The 22,209-nt window shown below is 50.9% G+C and overlaps 2 protein-coding genes across 5 annotated transcripts in view; one reads left to right on the plus strand and one right to left on the minus strand.

The window, feature by feature from the left end:
* The window catches only part of USP22 (ubiquitin specific peptidase 22), a 98,455-nt gene extending 90,596 nt beyond the window's left edge, over positions 1–7,859 (plus strand). For 2 of the 4 annotated variants that reach the window (XM_084295651.1, XM_084295652.1), the window contains 4 exons: positions 1,282–1,373; positions 2,883–2,945; positions 4,835–4,984; positions 6,828–7,859. In XM_084295651.1, coding sequence (XP_084151777.1) covers positions 1,282–1,373; positions 2,883–2,945; positions 4,835–4,984; positions 6,828–6,870 — 348 coding nt within the window. In that variant the 3' untranslated portion in view covers positions 6,871–7,859. Of the gene's footprint in view, positions 1–1,281; positions 1,374–2,882; positions 3,060–4,834; positions 4,985–6,827 lie in introns of those variants that run through there. The other 2 variants (XR_014618871.1, XM_084295653.1) reach the window with 2 other exon arrangements.
* Positions 7,860–12,655: 4,796 nt separating this feature from the next.
* On the minus strand, positions 12,656–16,002 carry TNFRSF13B (TNF receptor superfamily member 13B; the record flags this gene model as incomplete). Its single annotated transcript, XM_084296120.1, has 4 exons — positions 12,656–12,930; positions 14,231–14,482; positions 14,919–15,035; positions 15,864–16,002. 4 exons carry the CDS (start codon positions 16,000–16,002, stop codon positions 12,656–12,658), a joined length of 783 nt encoding a protein of 260 aa, XP_084152246.1.
* Positions 16,003–22,209: the final 6,207 nt, after the last annotated feature.

Raw genomic sequence — 22,209 nt, forward strand, 5'->3', positions numbered from 1 at the left:
TTCTACTAGAGAAGGATTTTACAGGCAGAGAGAATTCCCAGTCCTGTAACTTAGAGGCCTTTTAAGACTGTTTGGCACGATCATGACTTCAGATGTTCACCCCCAAATATGCCAGCATTTCCTCAGTTATACCTTGGGTATTAACCAAGGTGATCTGCAGTGGGATGTTCCTGAATGTCTGACTTGGTTGCCTTTTTTTTTTTTTTTTTTAATTTAAGAGAGAGGGAGAAAGGTTTGAGGGCATTGGCTTTTTTTTTTTTTTTTTTTTAATGCAGAGCAGTTGGCAAGATGTGTAGGTGATTCTGCTCTTTGGACAAGGCAATGTGAATACGCTAAACCCCCCCCTGCTACACTCAGTTCAATATTTGTGTTATGCAGAATGATTGAAGAATTTTTGATTTTGATTTTTTTCCTAAATGGTTGTGTTGTCCCATCCATCCAAAATGCAAATACAATTTCATGAGTTAAAGTAAAAAAAAAAAAAAAAAAAAAAAGGAATACAAAAGGTAAGAATTAAAGAAGTCTCAGCTTTTCACGTCTGGATCTGTTGCTAGGGAATTGTTATGGCACCACAATTGGAAAATAATTAACTTGAAGTGTAAATAGAGCAGAATTTCTGAGAAATGGGGAGAGAAGCTGCCTTTAAATAGCAACTCATTCATCTCTTTCTGTTATTTGTTCCTGTTACCATTAAATGTTCGATTGACAAGATGAAGAAAGGGTGGTGGGTATTGTAGGCTGCTTGTGGCCAAGGGACAAGGCTTTTTTATTATCATATTCCATTTTTGCCTTAATTTGAATTGGTATTCCTGTGTAGTCTTGACTTCTGTCATTTGAGATGATTGGATGGGTGGATTAAGTGTGTGAATCCGATAGCTAGAGCTCTGTCACCAGTTCTGTGTGCTAGTGTAGGCAGCAGCCCTGCATTCAAATATTACACAGTACAAATGAATGTGGGGCTAGTTAAAGACTGTGTGTGCTGTCTAATGTATTATTTTAATATCATTTGGGAATACATTTGTGTGGATAGGTACTAAGGTAAACAATCTAATGAATATTATATTTTTCCTCTACAAATTGTGACTTATTTTCCTGGTAGAAATTGTGTTTTATCGTTTACTTGGGGATCCCCCCCAGAAAAAAAAGTCTGGGAGTGTCCCTAGCTGCTGACTGCTAGTATGCTTTCATGTCATTGTACCTAAGCTTAGAACACTTATAACAGGCTAAATTTTCTGTCTATCTCAAAAAAAAACAACAAAAATTCTTCCACTTTATCTCCAGCGGTTTGAACACTCAGCCAAACTGAGGCGAAAGATCACTACGTATGTCTCGTTTCCGCTGGAGCTGGACATGACACCATTCATGGCTTCCAGGTGTGTACCAAGTTCAAAATCCCCAAAGACCTGGACAGAACTGTTTACCAGTTCCATAAATGTGCAGCATGAAACATGGAACATCCTTGAATCAAGGTTATAGAACAGTATGTATAATGGTACTTCTCCTGTAAGCTTCTCCTTGAGATGTGCATCGTTTCTAAACTAATTTTAGATACACTATTGAGTTTTGTGTGTCAGAAAGGGCTTGATATTTAAACATTTTTTTATTTTATTAATGTGTGTTATGTTTCTGGTTGCATGTTAAACTTGTAGATTCAGATCCATCGTGCCTTCAGATTTTAAAGATCTGTGCTTTGAGCATCGCCTGAATACACACCCACAGGGTCATCTTGTGTTAGTAGGCAGATTAGATATTAAACTAGTGTCCAACCTAGTAATTCTGAGGTTGTAAAATTCCTTCCTCTCTATTCCTGTGCACATACAAAACTGTTTTTTTTTTGTTTGTTTTGTACATTCAACTTCTGTTTAAAAAACACTTCCAGAAAAGCAAATAGTCCAAGTTAAAATAGGTTAAAATCTCTATTCGGCATTTCTATTTGGCATTTAAACAAACAGTAAGACTTCTCCCACCTCCCAGGTTCGGGAAACACATAACACTTATATTAAAAGTACCTTTAAAAAAGGAACTTGATCAGCTCAGTTAAACAAGTATCTATCAGGTATTCCCTTCAACTATACAAGAAGGTATTCAGATTTAATTTGTATTTGAAGCAACACAGAAAGCTCCAAAACGTGGCATCTCTTAACACAGGGGCTCTATTTGAGGCTAAAATTGTAAAAGTAATTTCAAACATTTTTTTTTTCTCCCTGGAGAAAAGTAGGTGCTTCTGCCAGTAGAGAAAGGAGAGCCCTGCAGCTCTGTTAAATAGTGTTATATTAAGAATATATGGTTTATTCCAGTTTATTCTGGAGAATTTGAGACTTTTCTGTTTCTCTGTGGTGAATTCTCCCTGGATAGAACAGGCTCTGCTGATGAAAGGTATCAAGCATAATGGAATATAGATGGGATAATCAGGAGGCATAGCTCAGTAATCTGAATTTCATCGCCTATGAAATCAACAGCATAATCCTATTGCTACTGTCAAAACACAAAATGAATTTACAAGTCAGAGCCAGGATGATTGACCCATCAGAGGATAAGGGATTGATGTAATTAGATATTTTTGCAGGTTTAAAATACAAATCGTTTCTTAACCTTTTTTAAAGCTTTTTGGATAGGGCATCTGACGTAAACAGATCTGTATTTGCAGCTCCGAAGCCTTGACCGGCTGGAGAAATGCTGCTTCCTATGTAGCACTGCTGCAAGAACAAATAAAGCATCTTTTAGCATCCTAATCAGCAGCCCTTCTCTGCTGCTAAGCAGCATTGTGCCTTTGAATTAGGACCTGGATTCAGCTAACAGGCTGTGTCGTGTAAAACCTATTTCCTCGGTTTGGGAAGCCACTGCTTTAAGTGACTGGATTTTTGTGTGTGTGTGTGTTGCAGTAAAGAGAGCAGAATGAACGGGCAATACCAGCAGCCGACGGATAGTCTAAACAATGATAATAAGTAAGTGGTACATTCCGTGACTCCTATTGTGAAAGGTAGTTGGCTTCTAGAAGGAGATGTACAGGCTGCTGTATATCCTGCAGCGCGAAGTGCGTTACCGTGTTTGACAGCACAGTAAGTCTGAACTGTTGCAAAATAAAGCTTCGTTTGCTCTGATTGCATACCCTTTCATGGTTCTGTGGCAGCTCACTTGCTAACCTGAAGATGGTAACCCCAGCAATCGGTCTGTGGGCAACATTAAAGGCTATGGGTCCAGTATTAAAAGGGGTGGGTGTTTCCTTTAAATAATCAAATTTCTATTGCAATGGCAAAGGAGGTTCCAGAGGATTGAAAGTAAGTCCCAGTTAGATGACCCCAGTAATTGTGGGGTCTGTTGGTCAGGCACGAATTGCAGTCAGAATAACAGAGTGGCTGACACATGACTTGCTCAAGAATTTAAAGTAGAGTCATTGAAACTAACATTCAGAGCTTTATGGAAAAAGAGATGGTCACACAAACTTCTTTTTTAATTAAGGTTACAAGTTTGGTTGCTGCAGTCATATGCTAATGTCGTGCATTTAAATTCCTCAAGGCATTTCATTTGCACTAAAAGTTTCATTAAGAAACTGGAATTACAGAATAGATTGAAAAACTAACCACCTAGGTCTTGGTGCAGTTGTCATAGAAGCAGATAGCAATCAGGTGTGCCACCTGTGCTCCTATAGGGATTGGCTCGTGAGAGGTCTAGTGTTTAATAACTGTTAGCAAAGAGCTAAAAGAAAACAAAATCGATCACTGTTGAGGTTTGCACGCAACATAGGTTGAAGTAGCTGTTAATGCAGAAAAAGATGAGGTAATTAGGTAACAGCAGAGATGTCTGAGTTGCTTAGTGTGCTGGATGCCAGTAAACAGTTGGGGCAGTCCTAGAATCCTGCATCTAGGACTGAAGTCTTGTCCAGCCTAATAAGATTTCCACCCAGGAAGAGGGTGACTTTAACACGTGTGGCTCTGTAGACAGTCAGCTGAATTAAGAGCCTTGTTGTGGCACCACTGTGTCAAAAGAGCTCTGTGGTTTTTGAAGATAAGTAGGACAATATCAAGGGAGATTAGAGAGATTATTTTACCATGGGGTAGCTGTGTTTGCATCCAGGTTGGAGGATACCATTTTAAAAACAGGCAAAGATTGGAGAACATTACAAAATGAGCCGCAAATATAACTGGGAACAAAATCTTACCTTTGAACAAAAAAAGGACTTCAGTCTTTCCTGTTAAAGAAAAAAAAAAAGTTGAAGCTAACTTAGTATATCAGTACCTTTCTTTACAGCAGAGATGTCAGGTCGTTTTCAGGTTAGAAAATAAATTCACAGCGACATCCAAAAGCTGGAAGTTGAGGCTGAAAATATTCGGCATTTCAAAATAAGTACAGACTTTCCAGATTAAGGACAATTACTCAGTACAGCAGTTTATCGCTGGAAATAGTTAAGATTAGCTATACTTTAGATTACCTCCTTCCCCAGCCCCAAAATGCTTTTTTTCTGGTTCACCAGAGTAGCTAGTTGACTAGAGGGAAATAGGAGGTCAGACTAGATAATAGTGGTCCTCTGCAGGAATGCATCAAGATCGATCTATTTTAGAAGAAAAATCTTCGGTAGCTAGTATTGGTGAAGCTGATGGCTGTCATCAGACTGGAATGTTGCAGTAATGACAAGCCAGGGAAAGAAAAATGTGGTTCTTTTTCCCTGGGCAAGGGTGCCCCATTTCCAGTCAGTGTTAAGAGCTGGTGTTTTATTGATGGATCTGATCCCTTACCGTTTCTGTATGTGCTTATGAACACAAGCTTTTGCCTCTTTAAAATGTCATTTATTTTTCCCCTTTTGATCCACGTATTGATTAACTCTCTTCTGTACCAGGTATTCCTTGTTTGCAGTAGTTAATCACCAGGGAACCTTGGAGAGCGGGCACTATACCAGCTTCATCCGGCAGCACAAGGACCAGTGGTTCAAGTGTGATGATGCCATTATCACCAAGGCTAGCATTAAGGATGTACTAGACAGTGAAGGGTAAGTTACGAACTGAAAAGGGAGAAGGAAAAAAAAAAAGTCCTTTGGGTTTTTCTTACTTACAGGTGAAAGCCCCTATAACCTCTGAGAAGACTTAGTTACTCTCTTCGAATATGTAATGGTTCTCCATGTATGTGTCGGTGCTTCAGAGTGTTGATTTGTAGTAGTGAATTGGATTAAGGAAGAAAAGGGGAAGGACAAGGGATCATCAGCAGTGTTTGTAACTGGTGCTCCAAACTCTGGCTTGCTAACGGAGGGGAATCTGAAAACCAAAGTGTTACGGTCACCCAGTGTAGGAGCAGGGCTGTTTGAGTATTCATCTCCTTGACACACTCTGATCTTTGCGTAACCTTTGGGTTATTGTGAGTGTAACAGATTTGAGGAAAAGCCATTAAGAAAATAGTACGAGGCAGTTGCAAGGCTATATGGGAGGCAGGCATAGAACATGAGCTGTTTCTTAGTTCATGTCTTTAAATTGATTTCAGGTTGACATCATGATTTCAGATGTTTGCATTAGACAAGCAGTGGGAGCGCAGAGCAGTAGTTTGCAAGGGAAGCATCTTGGTGTTCCTCATTTGAGGGAAGCACTGGGGATTGGTATATATTTCAAGAATAAGGTAACTTAAAAACTGAAGTCTTCGTTTTGGCATTTTCAACTGTGGAAAGATAAGCCTGCTTTGTTTTTGTTTTAATTATTCATGACATTTCCATTGATTTCTGCAGGCACAGATGTTCAGCTTGCAATTTTTAAAACAGATTTTGCCATCTTTTCCTTTTTTGAACTTCAACTGGGAAGTGCAAAATTTCCTATGATACCTGAATTTTAGTGTTAAATGATTTGAGTAACTCGTGCTTTGAGGTCAGCAGAAGAAATAAGCTTTTCTTCAGTAACAACTGGCTAGCTTTGGACCTGGGATGGGGTATGTTGGAGAAGAAACTGCCATATGCAAGGAGGAGAGGATATGCAACACAACTGCTGCACATCCATCTCAGTAAAGGCTAGTTTGATCTCTGATCCATTTTCCTTGGTTCAGATTAAATCTGGCACTGAGTAGATCTGCGTTGTGTGAGGGAAGCTCTGTAGGACTGGAAAAGGAAAAAATAATAATTGGAAAGTCTAAAAATTATGCTGAAGCTTTTTAACAGAGTCATGCAATGACCCTGTCAGTGTGTGGTGTGTAAAGGGTACGTAGAGATCACTCTGCTTCCCTCTACACGTAACTGCTTGAGAGCTGGGCTCTGTTATGTAGCAGTACACACACAGTAATTAAGGACAGGAAGAATTTCATCTTGTTAAAACACCAGATTTGAGTACAGATTGAGACATTAGACACATGAGCTGTATTTGATTGGGACACACGAGTTTTCACCCATGTGCCTGGTTCTTCATTTTGTTTCTGTCAGTAAATGGCAGACAGTTTGCAGTAATCCTAAATGTCTGATGCTGTGGTCATACGAGTCTAAAGCAACAGTTGCATCCTAAAGCCACCACAGTTGTGTTTTGTGTCATGGTAGTGTTAAATGGATGCTGCCTGTCTGGACATCAACACAGCCCAATCTTGCAGAGCTTCCAGGTTCTAAGGAGGTTGTACAACAAGAGGGGTTTGACTGCTTGATGGACAAATGTTCTGTTCCCTGTGAGTTACTGGTAAAATTATTTCAGCTGGCTTCCCTCCTTCTCTTCCATGGTTACTGTAGGGAGCTGGCATGTCCCTGGAATTGCTTCAAATTGAAAAGAAAAACAAAATTAATAGTCCTCATTTTTCACAATTGCATCAATGGAAATACTAATCTGCTATGATGCACAGCAGAAAGCTGAAACTGTACCTCTGCTTTCTTGCAGATATTTGCTGTTCTATCACAAACAGTTCCTGGAGTATGAATAGCCTTATCCAGCAGCTTGTCAGATATAAACAAGGAAGAAAATAAGCAAGCCTTCTGAATCGACACACAAACCTACCTGAAATGAAAAGACCCATTAAAAAACAACTAGCACTGAGCTGTAACAGGACCTACTTGACACTGGCTCAAAGCCTGGCGGAGTAAGAAATGAACAATGTCCAACGTGTATGCAGTCCCGCAAGGACAGAAAGGGGGAAAAAGGAGGCTACAGTCAGTCACTTAACAGAGGAAATATAAAATGAAAGGAATGCTCTGGGTGGGGGAAATGGGAGCAGAGGAGTCCAGGCACTGGTACATCTCCTATGTTCCTCCAAAATGTGTGTGGGAAGGCAAGGGGGTGTACCCTCATCTCCATAAAGCATCTTCTCCATTGGTGCTTCAGCTCCAACGACCAATCATATAACAGTTAAAATTAAAAATCCAAGCCCATTTTTTATGCATATGGGTCTGAAAGCAGTAGAGTGGAGGAGGATGGGATGACACAACTAAAGGACTTTGCAAGTATCTTTTTATTTGTGAATTTTAGTTATTAAATAAATACAGTATGAAACTATTAGGCTCTTTTTTTTTCCAACAAATAAAAGAAATCCTGGATTGTGGAACTGAAGCTACAGTACAGACAGGTTTTCAAGCATGCCTGCTTGCACAGGTAATGTTCAATGCCATCGGACTGCTCATCAAAAGCATCAGCACAGATTCTTTTCTGTTTTGAGCCCTTTTTTTTGTTTTCTATAAATAGCTATTTTCTTAATTTTTTTTCCTTTATTCCCTTTTTTTCACGAGAATGAGATTCATTAATGCAACCATCAGTAAAAATGAATGAATTGGCGTGTTTATACTGTAAGAGTGGTCTTGGTTCTTTTTTTAAATCTTGTGAATAAGTTCGAATTTCTCAGAATTGCTTGTTTTGTTGTTGCTGGTTTGGGTTGTTGTTGTTTTGTTTTGTTTTGTTTTTTTCCCCCTGTTGCCTTCCAAAGGCATATAGAGCTGATACTTGAAAGAACCTCGGTATTGAAAAATATACCATCTGTTGGAAACGGTTGCTGCTGGGGGCAGCATTGAGCGATAGATCTGCTGCTATTGAGCACTTCTGCAGTGCACTAGGTTTTTAAGTAAACAACACATTTTCCTGGTATGTGCTAGGCTGGTATTGGTTCCTTGTACCCTCCCACATGTATTAACTCCTCACATACTCTCCTTCTCTTTGCAGCCTCCGTATCCGTGTCCTTAGCCTACAGCAGCTGGTGCACCAGCTTGCTTTTGCTTTGTCACAAATGCAGTTTTGTTCCCGTTTTTCTCCCTTCGTCACTGTCTTTTAAAGCAGCTCGTTGGCCTGCCTGGATACCAGCAGTGGCTGCTCGTGTGCTCTGTCTTGCTCCCAGGAGGCTGGGCTGTGGATTGAATTGCAGCCCATGAGAGAAACCATTCAGAACACAGAGCTTAAAAGAGCAAAAAATAACTTTGCTCTCCCTTAAGGAGCCTGGAGAGAGCCATGTGTTGAGTTAGGCACTATGTAAACTGGCCTAAGGGCCACACCAAAAAGGTCACTGAGCTCTGGACCCAAACAGCTGATCCTCGACTTCAACGGTGCTTAAAAACATGGATGGGGCCTGTCTTTTCAATCAGTATTGCAGAAATAGGTACGGGCCATCTCTAACCTGTCTGAGAGAGAGATAGAAAGCAGACTGTGTAATGACAGAAATGGGAGGAAAATAAGTGAAGCCTGGCTTTGTTTGTTTTTTAAATGAGCGTCTTACAAGAGATGCTACACAAAAGGGTGGTGGAATCGCATTTGATTTGTACGCAAGCTGGAGAGTACAAGGTGGTTTTGTGCATCAGGAGATCTCTGTGACAGTTTGCAACTAGGAGGGAAGAAGAACCGACTAATTGAAGCTCCTTGAATACCAAATCAGACACAGAAAACGTACCGCACAGTGTGCGAGTTACCTAGGCAGCGCGGTTTCTGCAGAAGCGAGAGCGTACTCTGGTTTCATAACCTGTCTTTCCCTATCGTCATGCTTGAAATAATTTTCAGTTGTAATTGGGTACTGCAAAATTTAACCTGAGTGTTCTTGTCGCAAATGAAACGCTGCTGGAGAAATGCGGATGAATGGCACACCCTGCAGGAAAAGGGGGATGGGGGGCCCTCCTCTCCCTCCCGGAATTGGGCACAGCATCGTGCAGATGCTTGACGACGCTTTTCTGCTACCTTTTAATAATGCAGCAAGCTTGCAGGGGAAGACGAGAATCAGCCTTTCATTATTCCCATGGCTGCTGCAGCCCGCGTCGTCGCCGCCTCGCCCCGATGCTGGAGGAGCAGTGCCACCGCGCGGCAGCTGGGCTGGTGCTGCGGGGCCGCCGCCGCTTTGTGATGCTGAGCTCGGAGCCTTTGGCTGCTGGTCTCCAGCTGGAGCCTGAACAAGTGAATTCTGTTTTCCGCCAGCACGCGCTTGGCCACCGGAGCTAACGCAGTCTGTTTTGTTAATCCTTCAGAAATGAACTGTTTAGGGACAAGGCCAGCCACATAAATCAGCCTTATTTATTTTCTTCCCCCCCCCTCCACACACACACACACCCCTCTTGAGCTGGTGAAGAGGGCTGTGCTCTGTGCAACCGCACCAGCACGGCTGGTTTTCACTGGGAGACGGAGAGCAAGGCAGATTTCAGTGCTTTAGTTTGGGCTTTTAAAGCAGAATTCCTGGTATATTAAAAGCTCTTCTTTCTCCCTGAATTGTACCAGGCAGGTTTCTATTTCCAGCAACAGCAAATCAGCACAGGTTGATAGAGAAGCAGAGAACACTTTCCTTATTCCTATAAAAATGGAAGAACGGCTGCTCTCACACGAACAGCGCTGCCCCTCATTATGTTTTTCCCCAAACGCAGCCCTTCTCTTTCCCTTCATCTGCCGAGGAGCTCAGGCACGAGGTTTATTCCCTGCAGAGCTGGGAGGCTGCTCTTTGCAGAACTCAGCGTCACCTTCAGGAAGATGCAGAAGTCCTCGCAGGGCAGTGAGACGCTGACGAAGGACTGATGGAGTTGTGCCTCCCTGGTGTGCTAGCAGACGGCAGCGAGAGGCAATTGCTGCAGTGCTTCAGCTGCTGACCCTGCTCGTGCCGGGGAGCAGTTTGGGGCTGACGGGTTTATTTTGAAGCATGATTTTTTATTGGCGTGGCTTGCTCTGTTACAGGGAAGCATCTGAAGAAATGACTGAAACCAAAGCCTGGTACCAGGATGTGGGTTGATACCGGAGCGTACCCTGGGGTTGTACACCAGCGCTGAACTGCGTGCAGCACAAAACCAGCCAGAAGGTGGCTGTCGGTGTCGTACCTTCTCATCGCAGCCCCTGGGCTGGGGAGAAAGCTTTGATTGAGGCTGGTGCCTAATGAAAACCTGAGTAAAAGCAGGCAAGTTGGAAGCAGCTTAAGCCCCCCTGTGGATGCTTGGGCTTGAAGTCAGTGCCCTTAATTACTGAAAGTATTTGTCCCAGGTAGTGACTGCTATTCAGAGGGATCTCTCTAAGCATGCTCTGTCAGAGCTGTTGGCCAGCGACTTCAAATGTGATAGCAAACCCGCTGATTTCTCTTAATTCCCCAGCACATATCTGGGAGCCTGCGTGTTACTGCTGATCTGACCTCTGTGACGCTCAGGGTTACCTTTTCTTCTCCATGCTGATAACAGTATTTACCTTCCCAGAAGGAGAGGAGACCACGCCTGACTGAACTGAACGCTCCCCTCTCGCTTATCAGGGCTCGAAGGAGGGACCTGGCGTCTGATGGATGTTTTCCCCCAGTTTGTAGGACCCAAACTGCAGGGTGCTGCTTCCCCCATGTATTGCAGCAAGTATTTTAGGAGACCGGGGAGCACTTGCCAGCAGTAAGCAGCAGCCGGGGCTGCATGGAGGCGAGGGGGACAGCCCCAGCCCCACACAGGCTCTGCCTCCCATGGGCAGCCAGAGCCAGGCAGGGTGAGCTCTTGTGGCAGCTCGCGTAAAAGCTTTCCTAAAGCCTTGGTTTGAATAATTGATGCTTCCTGAGCCTCGAGAGATGCTCTAATTGCAAAACTGGTGGCATGTTCAGGTTTATTGTTTGTTTGTTTTAAATCGGGTGCTGGCTCCTCACACAGGCTGTGTGGGAAGGTTCCCGTTACATGGCGGGTACCTGTCCCCTGAGGTGACACCTGAGCAGGGCTGAAGCTGCCTTTCCCCTCAGTGTTGGGGTCAGGCAGTGCGAGGTGACACTGCGCCTGCTCACAGGCGTCCTCCTGGAGTCCCCGGCCTCGCTGGGAAGTGTTTGGGGTGGTGGGGACGTGGGGCAGGTGGAAATGTGCAGGAGCTGCCCCATGGTGAGTGCAAAGCCCCTTCATCGACCGAGCCTGAGAGGGAGAGGCTCCGGGAGATGAAATTAAGGAAAGGAAAAGAAAGCCTTGAGAGAGGGAGGAGGATGAGAGGGTGGGGAGCCTCATGTGGCCTCAGATACCATAGCCTGTGCTTTACTATCACCAGTTCATGCATCTGTTGCCCCTTCCCTGTGTATTCTGTCAAGTTTAAAGGCCTAGTCTGAGAAACTTTTGGTAATGATCTCCTATCGGGAGGGATTTTTCACCAAGCAAAACATTCCTACGCTCTCCTTTAATGAGAATGAGAGAACTTGACGTTACATGTTGAAACTCACATTTTTATGTAGTAGCTTTCAAATACAGGTCAGACAAAAACCTTTCCTCAAATCAGCCACGTCACAGCCCGGCACTTTTACCAGCTATTTCAGGTAATCCAGACCAGGAGTACATCAGAGCATCAAGTCTTCCAGAAAGTTCTCAACTTTGGATGATTTTTCACATCTAAACCCAGTTCCGTCGGTGATTTTGGTGCCTCCGGAGCAACTCATGCAGTATCGTATCCGGTGAAAAGGCAAAGCCTCGCCGCCCCGTGTCCTTTCCTCCCCTCAAAGCAGCGTTGAAAGCTGCCTGTGGAGCTCATGTACTGTGAATACTCTTGCTGTAAAAGAACTTTGTTGAAGTCAGAAAACGTGCCCCACCTGGGAGCACGGCAGTGGCACTTGGTGGTCATCACATCTGCGCGGAACGTCCTGGGAGGCCGGAGTAGGCCAGGCCGCAGCTTTGTCTAAAAGGCCCGAGATGCTTTAAAACACTTTAAACTGATTCTCTGGAAAACTCCCCATAGTCCTGAGGAGAGGAGACCTCTTGGTGAAGGAGGCAGACACCCAGGGGCGATGGATCGAGGTCAGGCTGCTGTCACACCTGGCCAATTCTCGAGATGGCGCCAGGCACCACCGCTTCATCCACTTTCAGTCCATCGAGTGCATCCCACATGAGCACAGCTCTGCTCAGAAGCCACTTGTGGTGCAAGGCAGAGTTTTCAAACAGGGAAAGGCGGTGGTCTGATGCTTGCCACAGGCTGCTCCTGGCCAGGCATCGGTGCCCTTTGTAGAGGCAAAGTGATGCTGATGGAGGAACCAGGCTGAGAAGCCCCCACGGGCCCCTGGTCCCAAGGGCCAGGAAGCATGGAGGTGTCTGCGGAGGTCAGGTTGGAGCATGGAGGCACGGCTGAACGGGGAGCAACATCCATCACTGGAACAAGGAGAGTTTGGGTTTCCAAGAAGAGAAAGGCACTGTCTGTGACCCACAGCCCCTAAGCTGTGTCCACCTGCCCTGGCAGGAGCTGGGGCTGGGATCGGAGGGAGAAGCAGCTGTGTTTTGGGGGCAGGAGGGACAGCCCTCCTTTCTGAGCCCGTGCAGGAGCGTTCACCGCGGTCACGCCATTTGCGTCTTCTCTTGCGAAGGAGAGCAAATGATCTTAAAATGGCCGTCGTCAGGGCTGGGAATCGCCCCGGCACTTCCCGTGCTGCACACCCTGCTGTGAGCAGCAGCAACCCTCTCCCCCGGGGGGCAGGAGGGGCTGTGGTGCCCTTTGCTCTCCTGTACAGCCGAGCCATGTCCGGGGAAGCAGAAGCCGCAGGTTTCCACTGGCTCGGGGACCTTGCTGCCGGTGGATCCATCACCAACACTGCCCGCTTCCACCAGGCGATCTGCAAATGAACTTTGTGGGTTAGCCTGAGGTGTTTAGGAGCAGCTTTTACCCAGGAAAGGCTCTGCAGTGCTGCCCTGAGGCCTGAAGGGAGGCAGTGCTGGAGCCCCCCTCCCTCCATGTTGTGCCCCCATGTCGTGCCCGCAGTGCGGCCTGCAGCGCACAGCCTGTCCTGTGAATGGGGCAGTGCCTCGAGCAGGCAGGCCAGAGCTTTAGCACTGAAGTAATTTTAATATTTATAGCATTGCGTGTAAATTGTCTTGTCATGAAGTGCTCATTTTGTAGCATACACGAATGCAATGGTGCGGCGCCGTGCAAGGTGCAGGGGCTGCAGCAGGGCAGGCTGAAGGGCCACGGCTCTATGGGCTGTCAGAGGGCTCTGCTCCATCAGCTGAGGTCTGATAAACACAGCTAGGCTGGGGCTACAAAGAAGCATGCAGTAAATTGCTTTGAACCTGCCAGCCTCCCTCAGAAGCCAGCGCCCAGTGCCAGTGTCCTGGGACGGAGCCAACAGTGCCTCAAATTGCAGCGCTGCTGGGGACTGAGCCCGGCTGGAGCAGCGCCTCGTGTGATCTTCCTGATTTTCCTCATCCAGCTCTTCAGGTACGTAAACTAATGTCTGTATACATAAATAAATAAATATATATATATATATATATATATATATATATATATATATATGTAATATATATATTTTTAAGAGAAGGCAGGGGAGAACAGGAGGGGGAAAAGTCAACGCATCTTTTCTATGTTGCTTTACTCCCCGTTATCCTTTCCCTAGCTTTTCTTCCTACGCCAAAGACTTGTGAAGCCCCCCTGGCTCCAAGGCCAAAACTTTGGGCTTTGATGCTATGCTGCAAGGCAATTCAGCTGCTGGGCTGCGACATTTCAAGGCAGCAAACTCGTGTGACGTGGTCCTGGCCAGGTAGCCGTCGGCCCCAGAGCAGCCCCGAGTGAATAAACCCAGAGCTGTAATTGCTGTGAAAGCCCCAGATCTTCACAAAGGTGGTTTCTGGGGGAAACCAAAGGAAACAGCCACAAAAGTGGCTCCTTGGGGAAGAGGGTCAGCTTTTTGCTGTTCCTCCTCATGCTTTGGGGAATCGCTGGTGGGCAGCACAGCTCTCACCCTCTGCTCAATCCTGCGTGAGTGCCCGAGAAGGGCGATAGGGGAGGAATTGGGGCACAGGGCCCTGGTCCTGCACTCTTCAGGCTCAGCCTGGGCTGTGTAGCACCTCACTGGCAGAACCCAGGTGCCAGCAACCCCCAGCTCCCCGTCCCCTCCCGGTGCCCCCAGCACTCACCCTTGGAGGAATCCTCCCTGCGGTGGCAGGTCCCGGTGCCGGCCTGGCAGGATCCCACCTCTCCTTTCCTCCGCAGGTGCGTCCAGCCCAGGAAGAGGGAGCAGATGAGGGCGCAGAGGCAGAGCCCCAGCAGCAGGTACACCACCAGCCACGGCTCCTGCTCCGCGCACGCCTTCTGCTCCAACGCGGCCGCGGGAGGCAGCGCCGTGACCAGGGCGGCCGGCGGAGGGGGGGTGGTGGCCAGGGCACCTGCTGGGGGCCAGGCAGAGAGAAAGGAGAGCTTAGACCCCCCCCGGCACACAGCTCACCCTCGTTGACTTTTTGATAGGGGCAGGGTGCTGCTAAGGGCACTCATGCGCGCTTCGCTTGGGAGGGAGCTGAAAGCAGCACTGCAGCTCCTCCATTTGGTTGTTTTTTATGGCTATTGGAGGAGATCTGCCCTCCCTCCCCGTTTCTCCAGCACCCACATCTCAACCCCAAGCTGGGACTGGTTGATCTGAGGCGAAAGAGCCCATCCCTTCCTTCTCCCCCTCCCCAAGGCCATGCACCAAGCCCTGGGGTCAGAGAGCAGGGTTTGCTGCCTCTTCCCTAGCTTCCACCCCATAACCCGGCTCCTCTTTTAGCCCAGCCCCATGTGGGACCCTGCCTCACGGCCCCCCGCTCCCCCTGCCCTCGCACACAGCCTTACATCCGCAGGAGGGGTCGCACTGCTTGGGGTGCTGCCCGCAGACCGTGGCACAGTTGATGCATTTTTTCAGGAGCTTGTCGTAGTAGAAGCCGGCTTTCCTGTTGCAAACCATGGACTCTGTGGGAAGGCAGGGAAAGGAACGGGGCTCGTCCTGAGCACGTCCTCACCCTGAGCACGTCCTTCTGCCCGCACGGCTCCTCCTGCCTCCCCGTCACCTGAGCAGGAGGCTCCCAGCCCGGGGCCCTCCCTGCTGGGGTTCACGCGGGGACGAGCCCACGGCCGCTTGGGACAAGTGCACAGCTCCCATGGGTGCAGGCTGAGATCTGTCTGATGCTGTTGGAAGCGTTGAAAACATCTCTGGGGCTGGCAGGTGGAGGTATTCAGCCAGATGATGGATATTGGGGAAGGGGGTTTGCTGGCCACTGCGTGGGGACGGGGTGCAGCCGTGCCTGCCCGTGGCAGCGAGCTCCTGGTGCTGCTCTTACAGCTCCTGGCCTCTGGGGCTTGCGTGGCTTTTTGGGGCACACCAAAACCTGCCTGAGCATGGGCTTGGGGCCATGGGGACAGCATCTCCCACCCCCAGCCCCCTCGGAGATGTGACACCTCGCTGTGCGCAGGCTTCGGCTGCACCGCGCCTCTGCTCAGCAGCACCCAGCCTCGGTGCCTGCCACAGCGTGGGGCTCACATTCTGCTTGAGGTTGTCATTATCCACATTAGCAGGGCCTGATATGTCCCTCCCGAGGGCAGGGTGCCACAGATGAGGCCTAACTCTATTAATACAGCTCCGGGAAGGCTCCCTAGGATCCCAGGAAGGAGCAGTAGAGAGGTGTGGACAACTTGATCCCGGTCAACGCAGTCACATCCCTCGGTGCTTTGGGCTTGAAGGTAAGCTGAGCTGCCCCAGAGCCTGCCCCGTGGGTCCTCCCAGAGCTTTTCCCCACTCACCACACAGGGCAGCACACCTCCTCACCGCGGACCGGCCGCATATGAGGCTGCAGGGGATGCACTGGCAGACGAGGGCGTCCCAGTACTGCTGGTCGGTGCAGTTGTTCATGGCATCACAGCCCAGGGGCGTCCCATCCATGGCTGCAGAATGGGAGGAAAGTGGCTATGGGGCAGGTGGTGCTGCCGGGGACCCTGCCCTGGGGACCCCTGTGCAGGGGGATGCCCGCTGTGCCTCAGGCTTGGGTTAAAAGCATGCAGAAAAATCTGCTTCAGGCTTAGCAAGCACTTCAGCACAGGACGTCCTCATGGGGTTATAATCTGGACCCTGGGGACACGCAGGGTGAGCACCCTGGTCTCTGCCTGGCCCCTCGCTGTGCCCCAAGGGCGTGGGGATGTGTGAAACTGCCTGCAGCAATAAGGGCAGGGACCTGCTCCTGCCTTTACATCTTATACCAAAAGGAACAGAAACGCAACCAGAATGACTGCTAGCACCATCTTCTGAAACGATTTGTAAATCTGGAAACTTCTGAGCTCCCCTGTGGCCGAGGGGCAGTTTCTGCCATGCTGTGTGTAATTTCTGACGTCTCTGTTTGGCGTCCTGGCATCATCCCGAAAGCAGGTTTTGATGTGTCACACTCCCCTAGGCAGCAGAAGGAGAGAGGCCTCTTTGGGAGAGCTTTAAGCACCGCTTCCACCAGCACCAGCTGGGACACATGGCACTGGAAGGGATTTTGTCCCCACAAGGAGCCATTCATCCCATCCTACGTGGCCGCAGCGTGCCCCGTGCCCGTGGGCTGGGGAGAGGGAAGGGGTTTGATGAGGGGCAGGAGCGAGGCATTGCTGGGAGCCCTGAGCAGCAGCAAAGTCCTGAACAAATTGAAATTTTAAATATTAGCTTGCTAAAAAGCATTTAGTTGTTAGCAGCCCTTTGCTGACCGAGAGGCTCGTGGGCGACCGCATCCCTCTGCGGAGCGCAGCTGTTTCCTGTGCGGGCGGCCGGTGCCGGTGCCAAGGGGCCCAAAACAATTAAAAGCCATCACTGCCCGGCATGGCGCCAGCCTCCGCGTGCCTGGAAGCCGCCTCTGGCCTCGGCTGGGGCTGCTGCGATGCTGCCTTTTGAAGCCCAACTCTGATTTTGGTATAGAAATGCCACTGCGCTCTGACGGGGATCTGTCTCTGTGCCTCTCGTCCTTGGGAGCGCACGGCAATCGGGGGTTTTGTGTGTCCATCTGTCTGTCCTGCTGCTGCCTGAAGCAGCAATTTCCATTCTAGCTCTGGCTGTGAGCTGGAACCCAGCCGGGGCAGCGTGGGTGAAGCCCTCCCAGCCTCACAAAGTAAAGGATAAATCCGCTCTGCGCAGGGCTGCGGCCCTTCTAGCCCTGCTGTTCAATTAACGCCGCTATGAAATTAAACAATTCCTTTCTCTTGAGCTGGCTGAAGAGGATCCCTGGGGCACAGCGAGGCTCAGGCCCGTGCTCTCCTCCGATGCTTTTTGGAGACTTTTTGTCCCCAAAGAGAACACCCCCAGGCAGAGGGTCTCTTTTTTTTTTTTTTTTTTTTAAGCAAAATCCCTGCCCGGTGGCTGAGCTCCCTGCCCGGGATGCCCCACCACGGCACGAAAACTCCTGAAACCTCCCCCCAAAGCATGAAGCGACCATTTCATCCCCAAGGAGCCCCTCTGCTCCCTGCCAGCTCTCTGGAAACATCCCCGCAGCCCCGGCACAAGCAAGCCCCTCGCCCCCAGCCCCTTTGCAGCCCCTCCGTGGGCACAACTCACGCTTGGCTCTGGCTCGGTGGCTACTCCCCCTCGGCTCCTGCCATCGCACTGCGCTCTCCGAGCCCGCGCATTGCTGGGGAGGTTTATTATTAGAGGTAGATTTGATTAATGCCTGGGCCATGCGTTTCCTGGGGCTTCCCCTTATCCCTCCGATGCAAATCGGCCGCTCGCAGCGTGCTGCATTGGTTCCAGGGCTGCCGGGGGAGCGGGGGGCATGCGGGGAGGGGATGTGCCGGTCCTGGTGGCCACGTCGCAGCAGGGAGAGCTCCCAGCTGGGTGTCTGGCTCTGCAGCACCTGCCCTTTCATCACCCACCGCCAGCAGGAGGTTTTCTTCTGCAGAGAAAGCAGCTGCCCTGGGGCAGGAGAGGGTCACTTTTTTTTTCCCAGCTTTGCCGAGAAAAGGAGCAGCTCCTTGGTTGAGCAAAAGGCTGCGCGGTGCTGCTGGCCTGCCTGGCTCCTGCTCAACGTCTTGAGAGCATCTCGTGGCTCCCAACAGCACGCTGGAAATGCTATTTTCTGGTTCATTTATCCCTCAGGGGCAGGAGGGTTGCAGGAGGGCTGAGCTGCCCGGCGTGGGCACCGCAGGTTGCGGCCAGGCTCGGCGCTGCTGGCAGTGGGTGCAGGAAGCCTCAACAACACAGCCCGGGTGGCACGGGGCAAAGAGCCACCACTGTGCTGCTGGCAGCCTCCAGGGATACAGCTAAACAGTTATTTTTAGGGCTCACCTCACCCTGAAAACGGGGCTTTGGTCGGCAGAGCAGGGAAGGAGCGGAGCTGCGGGGCCCCTCGCCAAGCTGGCACGGGAGGGAGCGGGCTGCTGGCACCGAGCCCCAGCCCCGTGCCCCCACAGCGACCTATGGCACCTCAAAATACAACAAACCAGACTGGGCAGCTACTGGTTTTGCCCCCTTTTCCCCTGCTGCATTCACTCCTGGTGGTTTTTCCCCCTTATCCACGCGGCCGGGAAGGTGCGAGGGCACCACGAGTGCGGTGGGACGGTGACTCAGCTCAGCCCCGGGGACGTTTTCTGCAGAAGCAGCCGGAGGGGGAAGGAAGAAGCAATGCCTGAGACTTTCTATAAACATCAGCGGGGCAGTGTCAAGGTTTTTCCGCTCAGTTAAAAAAACTCCGGCTCTGTACTCGCCCCGGTGTCACTCTGTCACTCACCCCACTGCGACAGCCCCAGGGGGAAGCAGAGCCCAGGCCTTGTTCGCCTGCAGGATGAAGGAAATCGTGATTTTTGGGGTCTGCCTGCACTGCTTGAGCACGGTGCGACGAGGGCCTGGAGCTACGGCCCCAGCCCTGCCCGCCGGCTCTCGGGGTTTTGCAGGGGAAACCTGCCCCCGTAAATAGCAGCGGGGGACTTGCAGTTTCCACCCTCGCTTGCCCTCAAGAGGGAAGTGAGAAGCACTTTGGGGGCGGTTTGTCCCTCCTCGCTGAGCAGAGACCAAGCCCTGTGAGCTCAGCTCTAAAATCCTCCGGGGGTGCTGCGGCTGCGCCCCCGTCACCCGGCCGGGCACCGCGAGTGCCCCGAGTGGCATCGCACCTCCGAGGCTGCCGCGTGGCTCTGAAGGGCCTCCAAATTCAGCCCCCTGCCTGCTGCTTTCTTGCCACGGGTGCCTTACCCCTCTCCTGGGTTAAATCCTGCCCTTGCCGTGTGGTGCTGGAGGGAGAGCATCCTACGGCCGCTCCCCGTGCACCCTCCCAGCGTGGCTCCGGGTCCTTCAGCACCCACCTGCAGATGGCTCCAGCAGTGTCCGGGTCCATTTTGGGGACATGGAGCCCAGTTTTGTCTCACCAAAAAAATGATTTTATTCCTCCGGGCTCGTGCCCCGGTGCTGCTGCTGCAAGGAGCACGGGCACGCAGCGTGAGCAGCGTTCGGCTCCCAGCCTTTTTGGGGCAGCCTCGCCTTCCCGCTGGTGCTCGCAGCAGCTTTCCCGGGATATTTTCCTTCCAGCCTTCTCTCGGCCCCCCTTCTGATTTGTGAAACCTCAGCCAAGGCATTTGCTTGCACGTGTGCTCCCTTTGGGACCCCAAAAGAGGGGCCGTGAGGGGGGGGGGAAGGGGAAGAGGAGCCGTTTTGGGTTGAAACCGTGAGGCCGGGCTGAGCACAGCTGGCTGCTGGGGACTCATTTCTCTCACCCTAATTCCCCGTGGACGCCTGATCTCGAGCGTGCTGGGGTCGGGATGCACCCAATGACCCCCGCTGCCCGACCATCGCGCATCCCACCGCCTCCTGCCGTGCCTCGCAGCAGCTGCTCTGTGATTGAATCCCCCAATTTTGGGGTACGGGTAAGCGCAGCGGCAGAGCTGCACCCATCCCATCCCCATAAAATAAAATAAAAAAATAAAATAAAATAAAATAAAATAAAATAAAATAAAATAAAATAAAATAAAATAAAATAAAATAAAAATAAAATATAAAATAAAATAATAAAATAAATATAAAATAAATTTGCCACCAGGGCTTGTGCCCATGTCCCCGGGATGCCACCACCAGCGAGTGCCAGCCCCCTGCTGCCACCCCCGGCTGGGCGCAACTGGGAGCCGATGGGGGGCACAATTTAGGGCCGGGGGGGGGCACAACCGAGGGATGCGGCCCCCTCTGCCCCATTTCTGCAGCCGGGGGGGGTGGCAGAGAAGCAGGGCCCGGCTTTTCGTGGCTCTGCCCAGGAGGTGGCAGCCTCGGCTCGCCCAGCCCGGCTGGGTGCTGGGTGCTGGGTGCTGGGGGCTCTGTTTGCAGCCCACCCCCCCCTCCAGCTCCTGCCCTGCCCGGATAGGGGCTCGGCAGCACCTGAGCATCCTTTTTCACCAGCCCCACACACAATTTGGGGTTCGGACAGCCCCTGACCAGCCCGTGTTGCTCTGTTCCCTGTGTTGCACCCTGGCCTTCCCCTGCCACCCCGCCTTGGCGCATCACCCCAAAGGTGCTCAGCACCCATCGGGGGCCAGGCGCTGCTGCAGCCCCCGTGCTGTGGGGTCTGGGGGGGGTCTGGTGGCTGGGCAAAGGTGCCAAAAAGCCGCCTTGCCCAAAGCCAGTGTGGATCAGGGAAGGAAAATGTTGTGAAAACCAGGCTGTGCTGGAGGCCAGCGCCCCAAATCCGGCACCTGCTGGGGCGCAGGGCTGGCACCGAGAGTAAAACACCGCCGGTGCCTGCCACGGGGAGGGAGAGGACGGCGTCGGTGTGTGTGGGAAGCAGATAGGGGAGATGAGTCAAAGAACAACCTTCAGACGGAGCAGCTGATGTGAAAAACGCAGGATTTTCACCCCGTCACCACCTCCGACATCGCCCCTGCTCCAGATTACGCACGGCGCTCACGCCTGGCCCGGGCTCTCCCGCTGCCAACCTGCTCCACCAAGGCTGGATCTCCACGGGGACCCCAACCCGGGGCTGGGTTTTGTCAGGCCGAGGGTTTTTTTTCTCTTGGGACCCTTGCAGGACCAGGCTTGCAGGCTGCCGGAGGAGCCGCGCTGTTAATTTTTAGCGCTGCGAAACCCTGGGGAAATTCCAGCGGGCTGGAGGGCGGCCAGTGGGAGTCTAAACGTGTAAAAAGGGGATAAAAGGGCTGACCCTGGGAATTAGAGACCAGGTAGGCTGATGGCAGTCCCTGGGCAAATTATGGGCTGGGTAATTGGGGATCCTGTCAGCCAAAAATTAGAAGCTAAAAATATAATTAAGGTCGTTAGCTCGGTTTCATGGATGGCAGCTCCTGTCAAGTGAGTCGGCTCTGCTTTTTTGGCATCACTCTGGGCTGGCTGATAAAGCTAATTGCGTCGCTGCGTTATAATGGGTTTCTCCCGAGTATTTAATTTCCAGCCAGGCGACGTTGCCATTTGGAAAACCTGCATTATGTGGAGTCACCGGAGCAGACACCCGACGGCTGCGGTGGCGAGGGGCTGGCGATGGAGGCGCCCAGCCTTGTGCCGTGCTGGGGCTGGCGGGGGGCAGGAGGGTGGGGGGATATAGGGGGGGACCTCACGGGGTGATCCCGGACAGAGAAGGCTGGGGGAGGCACACGTGGGGACAAAAAGGTTGGATTTTTCTCCCCCGTAAAGCGCAGCGAGGTCTGATGGCAGGAAGCAGCCGTGATAGCTCGGCTGGGAGCGCAATTAACATTTGGCCCAATTTTAGCAGGGTACGAACTCGCAGGCATGGGAGGCTGTGGGTGAGAGGAAATCTCTGCTTGGTGGGACAGGATTTAGGGCAGCTCCTGGGGCTAGCTCAGGCCCGTGTGTGTGTGTGTGTGAGCACCCAGCGAAGCAAAGAGCTGCTCTGGACCCTCTGCGGGATCTTTCCCAGCTGCTCCCTCCTCTCTGGGCTGCAGTGGCGTTTCTTCCAGAGGGTGATTTGGGTCTTTTTGGGGCAAGAAGATGGCATTGGGGCAGCCCAGGGGGTCTCCTCCCTCCATCAGGCTGTTTGTTTCCCCCATATTTCTAACCTGTAGGTTCGCCCTCACCACCAGAAGCATGGGGGCATGGGTACACCCGAGCCCCTGGCCCCATCCAGCCCCCCATGGCTGGGCAGGAGAAGGGGAACCCCATGCCCTGCTTGGCACGGGGCAGGAG

This window comes from Netta rufina, assembly GCF_964035555.1.
Source record: "Netta rufina genome assembly, chromosome: 15".
Taxonomy (NCBI): domain Eukaryota; kingdom Metazoa; phylum Chordata; class Aves; order Anseriformes; family Anatidae; genus Netta; species Netta rufina.